The following is a 14,902-nucleotide window of genomic DNA, read 5'->3' as shown; positions in this document are numbered from 1 at the left end:
AAGTTTAGAGAGATTAAGTAACTTGCAGATGGTCACCCAGATCTAAGGACAAATGTGCTAAGTCTGTGCTCTACCAGTCTCTGGTCTTTCTGAGCTCAGAAAAAAGACTGGAAGGAAGCAGTGCATCTTGGCAAGATGAGAAGAGACTTTAATTTCCTTCTTTGTGGGTGTTATTCCTAAATGTCTATATGACTATATCTACCTATATACTCATTCATATATTTATTTTCTTATTACCAAGGTAATACTGCTTATCAAAAATTCAAACATTTACAAAATAAAAAGCCTCCATAATCCTGGCAGAGATAAACACTTATGAGTTTGCTGCATATAGCTCCAGATTTATTTATAAAAATAAAAATCATATATGTAAATAAAAATATATTAAAAGTATACGTATATGGGCTTCCCTGGTGGCACAGTGGTTGAGAGTCCGCCTGCCAATGCAGGGGACACGGGTTCGTGCCCCGGTCTGGGAAGATTCCCACATGCCGCGGAGCGGCTGGGCCCGTGAACCGTGGCCGCTGGGCCTGCGCGTCCGGAGCCTGTGCTCCGCAACGGGAGAGGCCGCAACAGTGAGAGGCCCGCGTAACGCAAAAAAAAAAAAAATTTATGTATAGATCATTTTCAGGTATTTGCTACTTTTAACAATGAAATCAGATTAAACATACTATCCTGCAACTTGTTCTTTCCCCCTTCACAGTATGTATATACATCTTTACAAGAGATTACACATTTTCTACAACTTGATTTTCAATAGCTGAAGAACATTCCATTGTATGAGAGTACCATACTTATTTAAGTAATCTTCTACTGGAATAAATTGGATCATTTCTGATTTCTTGCTATTACTAATATTGTTGCAATGAATACCATTGTACATATCTTTCTATGCATGCATAAATAGCACATATTACTTTATAATCAGAAAATTACATAACAGTGTAAAATGCATTACATATTATACACACACACACACACACGCACGCATGCAGTGAACTTAGAATGTATGAAGATATATAAGAGAATCTTTCATCTGTCCCCTTAACTGCAGGCGACCAAAAGAATCCAAGATAAGAGGAGCCTTTCCCCAGACAATGCCAATTAAAGGCAAACCACTGCCCAATTGTCCTCCTCTCCTGGATCCTCCACCCCACACCAGCGGAGTCCACAGTCTAGCTTGGTCAGGGCTTACACTCGAATTCTAGGTGTCTGAGAAGCTCCCAGGTGGGCCTCAATCAGGGGTCGTGCCATGTGCCCCAGGAAGTATCTGGAAATGAATGGGGGCAGTCAGGTTACCACAACAAAAGACACTGCTGCTGCCATTTAGTGAGAAACAGCCAGGGACACTGCATCTCCTTACACGGCAAAAGTGTCCCAGCCAGCCAGCAGTGGCCCTGTGGGCAAACTAGCCACAGCCCTCATGGTGCAGACAGAAAAGTGAACTCTCTCTAGAGGGTCTGGGACCTGCTGAAACTGGGGTGGTGACAGGAGAATCAAAGGCTCCCATCCCTAGCCCTGGAATCCCAGGGGTTTCCTTCCTTAGAGCAGCCAGAGGCACGCCTGGGCTCAAAAGAGGGAGGCTTCCACCAGTCACCCAAGTGACCTCTCTTAATTATCAGGACTTCTGCCTTCCCAGGAGCATCATGGGAACAGTACCAGGCAGGGAAGTGAGAAGAGTCTACTGTGATCTGAGTCAAACTACTCCCTGTTTCTGAGCCTCAGTTTCCTCATCTATTAAATGGGGGTCATATTATGCAACCAACTGTGAGACTGAAAGAACTGCTCTATTTTTCTATTTTTATTTTCTTTTGTTTTTTAGGCAACCAGGTACACATGACCACTAATGAGGGCTTTGCTTTCCCATTCATTCCCCTCCATCTTTGGCCTCCTACCTCACTGCCTTCATCAACTCTCTCTTCTCCCACATAACCCTGCATTTTTCTGGTATTTTCTGTCTCTCTCAACCTCAATTGCAAATTCAGTCCTTTGTTCTTGCTTTCCATCCACTTCTGCCTCACTCACTCCCTCTTCTGGGTCTCTATTACTCCAGCAGGCTGTGCCAGTCTATGGTGGACAGCAATCTGTTTTTCTGGCAAGTCCAAATCTTTCCTCCTTCTGGAAAACCATCTTGTCCACTCCCAACGCCACTGTTACAGGAGGGCGAGGGGGACTTCCATACTGCTACATGATCCCACCTCCATTCTCAAAGACTGACTACAAGCTGGGCCAATGAGAGAAGCCCTCCTTACTGGGCCTCCTTGATTGGTCCAGGGATCTGCACCTGAGCCACGCTGGGCCAATCAGAGCTCTTCACTGGGATTACTGACTCTGAGACTTGAAATGATGAGGTTCAGTTCATCCTGCAGGAGGCAATGCTGGGGAAAGTAAAATTAAACCCAGCCAGAAGCTGTGTGTGAGGGGTTGGACTGAGGGCCTAACCAACATAAACAGAAAGACAGAAACCACAGACAGTCCTGGCAGCATTGTTTTCCAGGGTCCAACTAACTCCATGTCCAGGTGCATATCTTCCCCAGCATGGTTCCATACATCATATACACACATTCTCCTGTCTGCCTTAAGTCGCGTGACCAGTTTTTATCACCTGCCACCAAAAGATCTAAGGAGGGTAGTGGTTAAGCACATGGGCTCTGAAACCAGATGCACTGGTCTAAACCCCAGCTGTTCCTCTTACTAGCTGTGTGACTTTGGGTAGGTTAATTAACCTCTCTAGGTGCCAAATCCTTCCTCTGTAAAATGTTATCAGTAGTCTGTGAGGATTCAATGAGTTACATACCAAACACTGGCTCAGTGCCTGGTAGCCACAATGAAAGAACCAAGACCTCAGCCTGCTGGCAGCAGCACACAGGAATTCTGGGTTAGGGTCCAGGTGGGGGTGAGAGGCAGGTGACTGGTTCCTGCCAGGCCTCCTGAATATCAGGGGGCCTTTGGGAAGTAGAGATCCTGTAGTAACTTGAACTGATAAAGTAATGGCAATGCTGGACACTACGATTTACTGAGCACCTACTATGTGCCAGGCTCTGTGTTAGGCACTTTGATTTTTAGGCCAGTTCAGACCTCTTCTCGGAACTTGAAAGACCCCAAAAGTTGTGAAATTCACCTCCCACCTTCAGAGAAGCACCTCTGGGGAGAGGAACACAGGTTCTTTGGGGAATGAAGAACATTCCTCCTCGTGACAGCTACTGTGAGACATTCCTCAGCCCAGGAAAGAAACCTTTGCCAGGCCTCTCTCTGATAGGCTGGGCACCTATAGATGCTTTGCACATATTGTCTCATTAAAGCATCATACCAATTCCATGAGGTAAGAACTACTACCCCACTCTGTTTGAGGAAAGTAAGGTTCAAAAGGGTTAGGTGACTCATCCAAGGCCAAAGGCAAGTCCAGGACAAGAGCACAGACCTCAGAGTCCTCACCCCACTTTATATCTGAACTGTCTCTGGTGGCAGACACTCTTCCTTTCCCTCTCTGCACAAATGGATTCCCACTGGCCATGAAGAACTGCTTCACAGCCACCCAGAGCTGGAATGTGTGCTCTGCTTGGCAACTATCAAATGAATCTCAGAGGAAGTTTGAAATCCTAGACAGAAGTAAACATTTAACACAAGGAAGAAGCAAAATGCCTAGTAGCAGAGAGGGACAGAACCCTGAGGCTCCCTGTGACAGTACTTTGTATTTCAGCCCATTGGTCACAACCCTGTGAGGAGGTTCTGTTGTTACACCCACTGCACAGATGAAAAGACTGAGGCCTGAATGGTTAGATGTGTTTGTCTAGCTCGGAAGTGGCAGAGTCAGGATCTGAACCAGGCTTGTCTGTGTCTAGGGCCAACGCTTTGCTCAGCTCACCCTGCAGCTTCCCATTTATTCCCACTCCACCGAGAAACACAAACTGTCTCTGATAAGGTGACATCTCTACTTGGGAGAAAGATCTGCTGAGCAATTCTCTTATGCGGCCCTGAGTTGCATAATGCCCCTCCAGGGGCCCCAGATGGTCCCAGGGACCTAGGAAGAGGCAGACAGACTGCTACCTCGTCTCTCAGGCCTCCTCCACTGCTTCACCAGACTGCACATTCCAAGCCCCAGGGGGAAGGAGGATTTTCTAAAACAGAATATCAGGCCTCAGCGGGCGTCCACGCCAGGTTCCCAGGGCCCAGCGGTAATTGTGTAAATACTCGCACATTCAACTCTCCCTGAACTTTTCTTCCTCCTTAATTGGTTTCCTAGTTTTCTCAACTGCATCTGCCAAGTCATTTGGAAAGCTGATGCCCCCATCTGCTTCTGCTGGGTTCCGAAGTCAGCTCGGCACGTCAGCGCCCTCCTGATTGAAGGGGTGTGTGGAGGAAGTCAGCAAGGGAAAGGAGACCCTCACCGGGCACATCTTAGCCCCAGGCTGCTGGGGCCCTCCCTCCATCCCTGTCTCCACCCAGGGCTTCCCGGGCTTCCCTGTGCTGACAGCCCCTCAGGTTGCTCCTGACCCAGGCTGTCTGTGTCCTGTCTCCTCCATTTGATATGTTCTTTTTTTTTTTTTTTTTTTAGGTATTACCGTATGTATTTACTTTATTTTACTTTTTTTAGTATCTTGCATATTTTTTTCAATTAAAAAAATTTTTTATTGGAGTATAAATGCTTTACAATGTTGTGTTAGTTTCTGCTGTACAATTAACACATATCTGTGGAATCTAGGAAAATGGTACAGATGAACCCATTTGCAGGGCAGGAATACAGACACAGACGTAGACAACGGGCATGTGGACACGGCGGGGAAGAGGAGGGTGGGACGAACTGGGAGATTAGGACTGACGTATATACACTACCAAGCGTAAAACAGCTAGTGGGAACATGCCATAAAACATAGGAAGCTCAGCTCGGTGCTCTGTGACGACCTAGATGGGTGGGATGAGGGGGTGGTGGGAGGGAGGTCCAAGAGGGAGGGGATATAGATATACATTTGATATGTTCTTGAAGGCTGAGCGAAGGTTTGCCTTGAATTCCCCAGAGCACATAAGACTCTTCTGTTTCCAGATTCTCCCTGACCTGGCTCTTCCCTGGCCACCTCCCTCCACCTGTGACAGAGCCAGTCCACTGGCAGCTAGAGTCAGGGAGACCCAAGTCCAAACCCTGCTGCTTCTCCCCCCTCATGGACTGATCCTGGGCATCTCATTCCATTGTGGGCCTCACCGTCCTCACCTGTGATGGGTATAGTCACCTCCCCTCCCCCAAGTGTCCTCAGGAGTGCTGACTAAATGAGATGACGTCTGGAAAGTGCCTTGTCTGAGGGCTGGCATCTAGAGGGTGCTTCCTAAACCCGATACATATGCATTATTTTTATTATCACTTTTTAAAATTATTTTATTTTTATTATCACTTTTAACTCTTCTCATATTTACTCCTGCATTTACGCAGGAGTAAATATGAGAAGAGTTAAAAGTGATTGTCTTGGGGTCGGGGGACAGGGAAGGGAGATGGTAGGAGTAGACGACACATGTATGTGTTATTTTGGTTAAAAAAACTTATTAAAAATATAAAGAAATTCTGACACATGCTACAACATGGACGAACCTTGAGGACGTTATGCTAAGTGAAATAGGTACAAAAACACAAAAGATTGCATTTATATGAGATTCCTAGAGTAGTCAAATGCATAGAGACATTCAAGAGAATGGTGGTTGGGGACTTCCCTGGTGGTCCAGTGGTAAAGAATCCGCCTTCCAATGCAGGGGACGCGGGTTAGAACCCCTGGGGAGGGGACTTAGATCCCACATGCCGAGGGGCAGCTAAGCCCGCGCGCTTACAACTGCTGAGCTCGTGCGCCTCAACTAGAGAGCCTGTATGCCACAAACTACAGAGCCCGTGTGCTCCGGAACCCGCGTGCCACAACTAGAGAGGAGCCCGCGGCGTGCTGCAACAAAGAGCCCGCGCACCGCAACTGAGAAAAATGAAATAAAAATAAATTTAAAAAAGAGAGAGAGAGAGAGAATGGTGGTTGCCAGGAGCTGGGGGCAGAGGGGATGGGGAGATGCTGTTGAATGGGTACAGAGTTTCAGTTTGGGAAGATGAAAAAGTTCCGGAGATGGATGGTGTGATGGTTGCGTAGCAATTTGAATGTGCTTGATGTCACTAAACTGTACATTTACAAACAGTTAAGATGATAAATTTTGTTATGTATATTTTACCACAGTTGAAAAGAAAAAAACAGAGAGGAGACATAAAAAAAAATTAATAAGGTTTCACTATATGCCCCTGATGTTCTATTTTCTGTCTGGGAATGGATGAGGGCAGTCTTTCCGTCCATCACTATCTCTCAGATTCTACCTATCAGAAGCAAGAGCAAAAGGGGTTGGGCCAGTGCCTCCTTGCAGCGCTGCTGGCCTGTAGGCAGGATCACTCTTGGTAGCAAGGGGCTGTCCTGTGCACTGTAGGGTGCTGGGCATCCCTCTCTCTACCCACCAGATGTCAGTGGTCTCCCCCAACCTTTAGTTGTGACAACCAAAGATGTCTCCAGACACTGCCACTGTCCCCGGGGGACAAAATCACCCTCGGTTGAGAACCCTGGATTAGATGCAGCCACGATGGGAACTGTGGCCCTGTGGCCCGGGGAAGACCTGGGAGGACCTCGACATCCCATGGGAGTGCAGACCCACACTCGCTCCCTCCCGCCCGCAGAGCCCAGGCCGACACCCCCGGCAGGTGGCGCAGGGCTCTGCCTTCCCGCCTCGCCCACAGACACCCCTTACCCAGCCTGATGTCTCCCTCAAGCGTCATCAGCACGTTGCCAGCTTTCAGATCCCGGTGGATGACCTTCTTCCCGTGCAGGAAGGTGAGGGCTTCCAGCATCTGGCGGCAAACCACCTGAATCTGGGGCTCAGTGAGGCCTCTGTCCAGCTCTGGAAACAGAGAGAACTTGTCAACCTAGCAAGTGCTCAATGCAAGCAACTCCATGTCAGGCCCCTGCCAGGTACAATAAATACATAAGCCGCCAATGTGGTTGAGCACTTACTGTATACCAGGTTCACTTCTAAGCACTTCACATGGTACCTGCTTCGTCCTCACAGTAACACTATGGAGCAGGCACAACTGTTCCGCCATTTCACAGGTTAGGAAACTGAGGCTCAGAGAGGTCAAGTCACTTGCTCAAGGTCACACAGTAGGGAGTCACAGATCTGAGATTAAAAACAGCCAGCCTGGGGCTTCCCTGGTGGCGCAGTGGTTGAGAGTCCGCCTGCCAATGCAGGGGACACAGGTTCGTGTCCCGGTCCGCGAAGATCCCACATGCCGCTGAGAGGCTGGGCCCGTGAGCCATGGCCACTAAGCCTGTGCGTCCGGAGCCTGTGCTCCGCAACGGGAGAGGCCACAACAGTGAGAGGCCCGCGCACCACAAAAAAAGAAAATAACCAGCCAGCCTGTCTTCAGAGCTCAGGTTTGCAAACACAAACTTTCTGAGGGGCAGAGACCCATTCTGTGAGCAAGGCACTGAGTGTCAGGCTCCATGCTGGGTGTGGGGACACAGAGAAGAGTATGGAAATGACAAGCAACTTTTGGAACACAGTGGGGTTGGGGGGCATGGGAGGGCAGGACAGGCAGCAAGCCCTTCTGCCTGGGGAATCGGGAAGCTTCCCCAGAGGAAAGGGCATTCGAGCTGTGTCTTGAAGGAAGAACAGGTGTTTGAGAGGAGAAAAGTGGGGCAGAGCATTCCAGGTCAAAGAACCAGCCGAAGCGAAGGCCTGGAGGTGACATGAGCTGGTGTTGAAAAATGTTAACTGGCCGGTGGTGGTGGTGCCAGAGATGGGGAAGGTGAGGGGCCGTCACCAAAAGCCTCTTGTGTGCTGGTTGGGGCTATTCCGCAACGGACACACACAGACACACACACACAGACACACACACACACACACACACTATTCACAACCCAGCGTCCACTGAGAGACGGCAGGGACTTCTTTTCTGAGCAGGTGAGGAATGCAAAGAAGAGTTCCACAGCATGTGCAAAGGACCCCGCTTGGCTGGCGGGGAAAGTTAAGTGGAGGTTGGAGGTTGGCAGGAGCTATGGAGGCTGCATTTTCTTTGAAATGCAATGGGCAGTCTGGGAGAGACTCTGAGCGGGACAGAGATACAACCTGAGTTTTGCGTTTAAAAAATTCCTCCTGGTGCAGCGAGTGAAGAGCTTGCAGGGAACAAGAGTGGGCAGGGGGCTTGGCTGGGGGCCACACCGTGGTCAGGAGGGCTAGAAGGTGGCCAATGCTCTGAAGAGGAAGGATTCCTGGCCTGGGTTGGGGAGGGCGGAATGACAGCGTGTGGGACCAGGTGGGTGCAGTGGGGAGGAAGGGTGTGAGAAGAGTCAAGGACGACATGCCCCACTCTCTGCCCCACTGGTCACCGTGATTATTGAGTTTTTGCTGCCGCCCAAGCTCCCTGTGCTGAGGTGAGCCTCACAGCCCTGCCTGCTGGGCCTTCAGGCTGCAGGCTCCCAGGCTGGTGGGCCAGAGCACTGCACTGAGGCCTCCCTCTGGCTGGAGAAGCACTCTCCCTTCTGACTTCCCAGGGCCAGGGCCAGGGTGGAGGTGCCAACTGCACTGTCCTGGGAAGCCCGGCCCCAAAGCAGGGCTCCTGGACCAGAGGTCCCTCTCTCTGGGTCCACAACTGCTCCCCTTCCCAACTGCTCATCCTTAACCCCTGCGCTTCCCCCAGGAGGGGTCTAGGCTCAGAGCCTGAGGGGACCTCAGGGCCACACAGACTGCGCCTGAACCCAGCGCTGCCTCTTACTGGCTGTGTTGTGTGGTTTCTGGCAAGTTGCTGTATCCCACTGCATCTTCATTTCCTGGTCTGTAAAATGGGAGTATGATGATGGATGTAGGCAGGGCTCCAGCGATAAAGCATGTTAACCTCTCAGCATGGAGTACAGTCAATAAAAGGTGATCGCTGTTACGCTGGTCCTGAGATTATGTCAGATCATCTGCAGCAAATTTTTTGTGTGTGTGTGGTACACGGGCCTCTCACTGTTGTGGCCTCTCCCGCTGCGGAGCACAGGCTCCAACACGCAGGCTCAGCGGCCATGGCTCACAGGCCCAGCCGCTCTGCGGCATGTGGGATCTTCCCGGACCGGGGCACGAACCCGCGTCCCCCGCATCGGCAGGCGGACTCTCAACCACTGCGCCACCAGGGAAGCCCTGCAGCAAATTTTTTAAATGTCAAAAATGAGTCTGGCTCATGTCTGATTTACTTACATAAATGAAACAGGAAAAATCAAAGTGATGATGTCATGATCAAGATCTCAACGCCACCATCTTTGGAGCCTTTACAATGCACTAGGCACAGGGATAAGGATTTGGGTACATTATTTCATTATATCTGTACAATAATCCAGTGAGGTAGATAGATAAGACACATTTTTAAAGTCTAGTTTATTGAGATATAATTTACATACAGTAATAGTCACCTTTTTTTGGGTATAGACTTCTATGAACTTTGGCAAATGTATGTAGTCACAAAAACAGCACCACAATTTATTAATAGAATACATATTCCCATCTCTCCCCCAAATTCCCCTGTGCCCCTTTCACCCCCATTCCAGCCCCAAAGCAATCACTAATTTGATTCCTGTCCCTATAGTTTCATCTTTTTCTAGAAAGGCATATAATTGGAATCACACAGTATGATAAATTTTTAAGATGAATTCTTGATTACACAGCAATACATGAATACTTTCTTCTTAAGAAAAGAAGCTGCAACATTGCAGACGAGTCTAAGTCCCCTTCGAAACCACATCCAGACCCGCCCCTCACCCTACTGTTCTCAGGAGGGCTGAGAGCCAAAATGTTTAGCAGCTAGCAAGGCGCGGCCAACAGGATCAGAACAAACTAAGATGGCCACGTGGTGATGTGCCACGTGCATGTTCTTCCCGTGCCGTAAAGGAGCCAGCCCAGGACCCCACAGCTACCAAGCCAAGGAACCTGGGATGGACCTCAGGAAGCCTGGATCCCAAGCCCAGGCTCATCACTTTGTACAACTCTGCAAGGCGATGGGAGGCAACCTAGGGCAGAAAGGCCCTCTGAGCAGGGCGGGCATCTGCGGGAGAGTCCACCCCTGACCACGGAGCTGCAGCCAGAGCCTGGCTCTCCTTGTCCCAGCTTCTCTCCTCCCACCTTGATTTCTAACATGATGATGGCACTTTAACTGCTGCCACCAAAAAGGAGCGAACCACTTGGGGCCGGAGCCGTCGGTTCCACCGGGAGACGTGAGACACAGAGCCCAGGGTGAGTTTGCCTGCTGGCTGAGCAATAGCCCGGGGTGATGCCCCAGCTGTGAATGAGCTCAAGGACCTGGGACTCATCAATGACTCTTCCCTCTCTGATATCCTCCCCCAGGTCTCATTCAGCTAAGCGGCAAATCGGGAGAGGCAGGCTGCTAGTTGGTTCCCATTCTCCCCTCTTTTTTAAATATCCAAACACACGGCCAACCAGCCAGAAGACCACATTTCTCAGCCTCCCTTACAGCTATGTGTTACTATCTTCTAGCCAGTGAGATGAAAATGGAGGTGTCATGGAGGTGTCTGTGGTGTCTTAAAAGAGTGGCAGTGGGATGTGTTTTTGTGGACCTGTCCTACCCTTCCTTCTTCTATCCTGCTATTTGGAATTCTGATGTGATGGCTGGAGCTCCCACAGCCATCTTGTCACCAAGAACAGAAAATCAGCATGAGAATGGGGCCAACAGAGAGGAAAGTAGGGCCAAGAGTTGGAGAAGGAAACCAAGTTCTTACAACAATGTTTTTAAAACCCTTAGCTCAAGCTGTGCCTGAAGCCTGACACCCTTAAACTTTTCAGTTATTAGTGCAAATAAATTCCCCCTCCCACATCCCCTAACTTTTTTTTTTTTCCTAAACCAGCCCTTATAACCTAGAGCATCTCAACTCATACAAGACCATCATTTTTACGTTGTCAGATTCTACCCAGAACAATGAAAATCTTCAAAGCCAATCTCTGCTGGGAGAAGGCACACCCAAGGGCCATATCACAAGTGCCCGTATCCTGTTCCCTACTGTCATTTACCCACCTGGGAACTCTGGCAGTGGCAAGAGGCTCTGCAAGGAAAGCCAGCATTCTATAGCTCAGGATGGGAAAGGGCTGCCATAAATTTGAGACATTCCTGAGATAAACTGAGGGAGAAAACACCCTCTTCACAATAAAAACGTGGCTGAATGGTGCTATGTTATACTGAGGGCCTCTCCTCTCCCGAGCTGCCCCAGAATCCCGGACATGTTATTCAACCTTCTGGGCCCAAGACTCTCAACCTCTCCTCACTCACCGCTCACCAGGCTGGCAAAAGCAAAGGATAACGCAGGGTGGGCAGCGATTAGGAACAGCATCCCCCAGACCTGGGTTCCCATCTCAGCTCTGCTGTGTGACTCTGGGCGAGCTCCTTAACCTCTCTAAGCATCAGTCTGGTCAATAAAACAGAGATGTTCTTTCTGATTTTATACATGAGGATAATATACATGAAAGCAGCTACCACAATCTCTGGCATATAGTGGCCATTCAAAAAATAGAGGTGATTACTAATATATATGTTTTGTTACTGCTCAAGCTTGCCTGGAACAACAATTTCCCCACTGAGCTCTTATAGAATGGGTGGGGGATCCCCACCTTACAAAGAACCTCCCTCAGGTGTCTCATTTTCACCTCCTAAGAGTACTGTGGGGTCCAGCAAGGGGGCACCACATCTGTCTTATGCCGAGGGCTTGAGGGAGAGAATGACCCGCTCAAGGTCATGTGGCTTTTTGAACGGGAAGTGTTGGTCTTCCAAGTGTCCTGCATCCTCTCCAGTAACCCAGCCCCTGCTCCCAAAATGGGACAGAGTGGGGAGGTACTCAAACAGGCCATGGGCATTACTGGGGCAGAGGAGTGATGGACACCAGTCCCAAGCAGCGCCAACACCAGCACCACTGCACTGCATGAAGGAAGACTCACCCAGGGGGCTTCCCTGGTGGGCCAGTGGTTAGGACTTCACGCTTCCACTGCAGGGGGCAGAGGTTTGATCCCTGGTCGGGGAGCTAAGATCCCACATGCCGCGCCAAGAAAAAAAACAAAAAGCAAAAAACTCACCCAGCATGATGGCGTCCACAGCTCCCCCAGGACAGAACTCGATCATGATCTGCAGAAAATACAAGGCAGAGTAACAGTAAGCAGACGCCTGGGAGAGCCACCAGATCCAAGCCTTCCAGAGGCTCCCAGCCCAGCACGGCGGATGGAAAAGGGCAATTAGAGTAAAAAGTGCCGTGGGTATTGACACAGGCCCTCCCTCTCTGGTCCACTCCCATCTTCACACTTCCTGCCCCACTCTAGGCTCCTATCCTTCCTGCCCCACTCTAGGCTCATATAGGAGAAGGCTCCTGTCTTCTCCTATATGAGAAGATGGTTTCTCTGTTTTTTAAAGTGCTGATAGAGGTGGGTGGGGAAGGCAGAAAGTGACACAAAATTTAAGGCACTCCCAGCACCTCCAGCTCCGGGCTCCCGGCCCCTGCTTGTTGTAAAGTCCCTCCAACCGAGCTCAGCAGAGGCAGACACAGTGCCTGCAGCGTGGTCAAGAAGGCTCGTCGCTCTAAATAGAAAAGGAAAAACCTCAGCCATGACCCAGCTGGGCCAGAGCCAGGTCTCCAGCCAGAGTCCGGAGAAATAGCCTTAAGGTTTCGATGAGGCCTCTAAGCTTGTGGTCGCCCTTCCAGAGGCTTCCTGGCAATGTAAACATGAGGATGTGGTGATGCATGGCTGGACCCAAGTCCCAAGCCCACGGCTCACTAGTTGTGACCTTGGGCAAGTCACTTCCATCGTGTGAGCCCGTTTTCTCAGCTGTAAGATGGGGCTGCTGATGCTATTACTCTTAGCTGGGCCCCAGCTCTAAGTATATTTGGGGGGAAGGACACCCCTGGGGGCAAGAAACCAAAGGAGGTCAAGCAGGGGGCTTTAAGCTGGGCCAGGGACACCAGAGATACTGGGACCAGGTGTAGCAAGACTGCACCGCCCTCCCAACCCAGGACAGCAGACAGGCCTGCCACACGCTGTGCTACTCACCATGGGAGGGAACGACGCAAGGGGGCACCCACCCACTCACACACCACCACCTGCCGGGGAGGAAAGACCTGGCCTCTGACGTTCCTACAGTCACTCTGGTCCTGCCTGGCCATCGGAGCATCAGGCCTGACCCCAGCTCCCCCAGACTACCTCTACCATTTTGGTGACTGTCGTCCTAAATAAAAGTCATCAGAGATGGATTAATGTCCTGCAACCCAGAACACGAGGAAGTGGTACTACTTTCTCCCACTCACTCACTCATTCATTTGTTCATTTAACCAACCACCAATGAACCAGGCTTGTTCCCAGGGGTCAGGGTGACCTGGACACAGGCATTGACCTCTCGAAGCTCAGTGTATCATTCTGCCTTTTAATAATCCTCAGCTCCACAAAAGAGAACCCCCAATCCTGTTAATTGCTAGAAAAAAACCCAGCTATGAGAGGCAGTGGCAGAAAAGAAGCCAAATTTAGTCACCAAGCAAGGCCATTTATGAGTTAAGTGGCCTGTGAGATGGTGGGATACACGCCCGAACCCCACAGGAGTGACACAGTCATCCGGGCCTTGCCGGGCGACGGGTGAGGCTCAGTCAGTATGAGCTGTTCCTATGATTCCTTCCTTGAGCTCAGAGGTTCAGGCTTTTTTGGTTTTCGTGTTGTCTTTTGAGACCCCGTGAAAGCCACCCTCTCTCCTCTCACACAGAAAAATGCAAATACAAACAAATGTTTGTGTGCAGTTCCACTGACTTCTTGCACGCCCTTAAGTCCCACCACCAAACCCAGGTTGGGAACCCCTGCTCTTCACCCGCTACTATCTTTGCGGCCTTGGCAATGACCTACCTCTCTGCAAGATGGGATAATACTATGGATGCCCCCAGAACTACTGTAATGATTGGATGAGGTGGTACTTATAAAGCAACAAGCCTGAGCCTCACACACAGCAGACACAGGACAGGCTCAGCCATTCCCTTCTCTAATAGGAGGCAGCTGAAGAGGAAAAGGTGGTAGTGCCTCTTAATTAGCTACGTGACCCTGGGTAAGCCACTTAGTGTCCCTGAGCCTCAATTTCTTCGTCTGTAAAATGGTACTAAGCTTCTCTCCCTCCAACATCATCAAGACAGTCAACGACATGCCCAACACAAAAGCCACACCAACTAATAGGCACTTGTCGAACCTAGCAAAGGAAATCACTAGAAAGTGTCACACTTAGACCATGTTATTTAGGCCTCCTACAAAAATATGCCTTCCCAGAACTACAGTTCATCAACACACCCGTTGCCGTATCAAAAGTCAGTATGAGAAGTGGTCAAACCCAGGCAGTTCCTGCATCTTTCAGTTAAGCTGTCCCTTACACAACATCCTTACTCAAGGTCCCCCATGACCCCTCCTCTCCCGGGTCAGCACTAGGAAAGCTTGAGCACTGTGCCATTCTGGTTTGCTTCCTCTTCTGCAATTCGAGAGCTCCATGACCCCTTGCCTTTCCCGTATTTTTTTACTTATTATTATTTTGCCTTGGCTGCTGGGAAGCTCTGAGCTTAGCTTTGGTTTTATTCCCATGAATAAATGTACCGACTTTTCATTCTATGCCAGGATTAAACCTATAATGCTTCACAGTTTGCATATGGACCCCGAGGAAGTATCTTTAGGAGATTACTGCCCTGTAACACAGGCATCCCCAACCCCTGGGATCTAATGCCTGATGATGTGAGGTAGAGCTGATATAATAATAGAAATAAACGCACAAAAAATGTAATGCGCTTGAATTATCCCAAAACCTTCCCACCCCCCGACCCTGATCCATGGAAAAATCGTTTTCCACGAAACTGGT

General features: G+C 49.7%; 1 protein-coding gene across 2 annotated transcripts in view; it reads right to left on the bottom strand.

Moving 5' to 3' along the window:
• The window catches only part of STK10 (serine/threonine kinase 10), a 119,245-nt gene that overhangs the window by 55,392 nt on the left and 48,951 nt on the right, over positions 1–14,902 (bottom strand). For both annotated transcript variants that reach the window (XR_003004263.1, XM_024753344.1), the window contains exons 3-4: positions 12,112–12,160; positions 6,754–6,903 (exon numbers count right to left, since the gene is read on the bottom strand). Coding sequence is in view for 1 of the 2 variants with exons in the window: in XM_024753344.1 (XP_024609112.1) it covers positions 6,754–6,903; positions 12,112–12,160 (199 nt within the window). In the remaining variant the exon portion in view is untranslated. The remainder of the gene's footprint in view (positions 1–6,753; positions 6,904–12,111; positions 12,161–14,902) is intronic.

This window comes from Neophocaena asiaeorientalis, unplaced genomic scaffold, assembly GCF_003031525.2.
Source record: "Neophocaena asiaeorientalis asiaeorientalis breed wild unplaced genomic scaffold, Neophocaena_asiaeorientalis_V1.1 scaffold268, whole genome shotgun sequence".
Lineage (NCBI taxonomy): Eukaryota > Metazoa > Chordata > Mammalia > Artiodactyla > Phocoenidae > Neophocaena > Neophocaena asiaeorientalis.
Note: the sequence above shows the minus strand (reverse complement) of the source record. Positions and strands in the feature narration are given on the sequence as shown.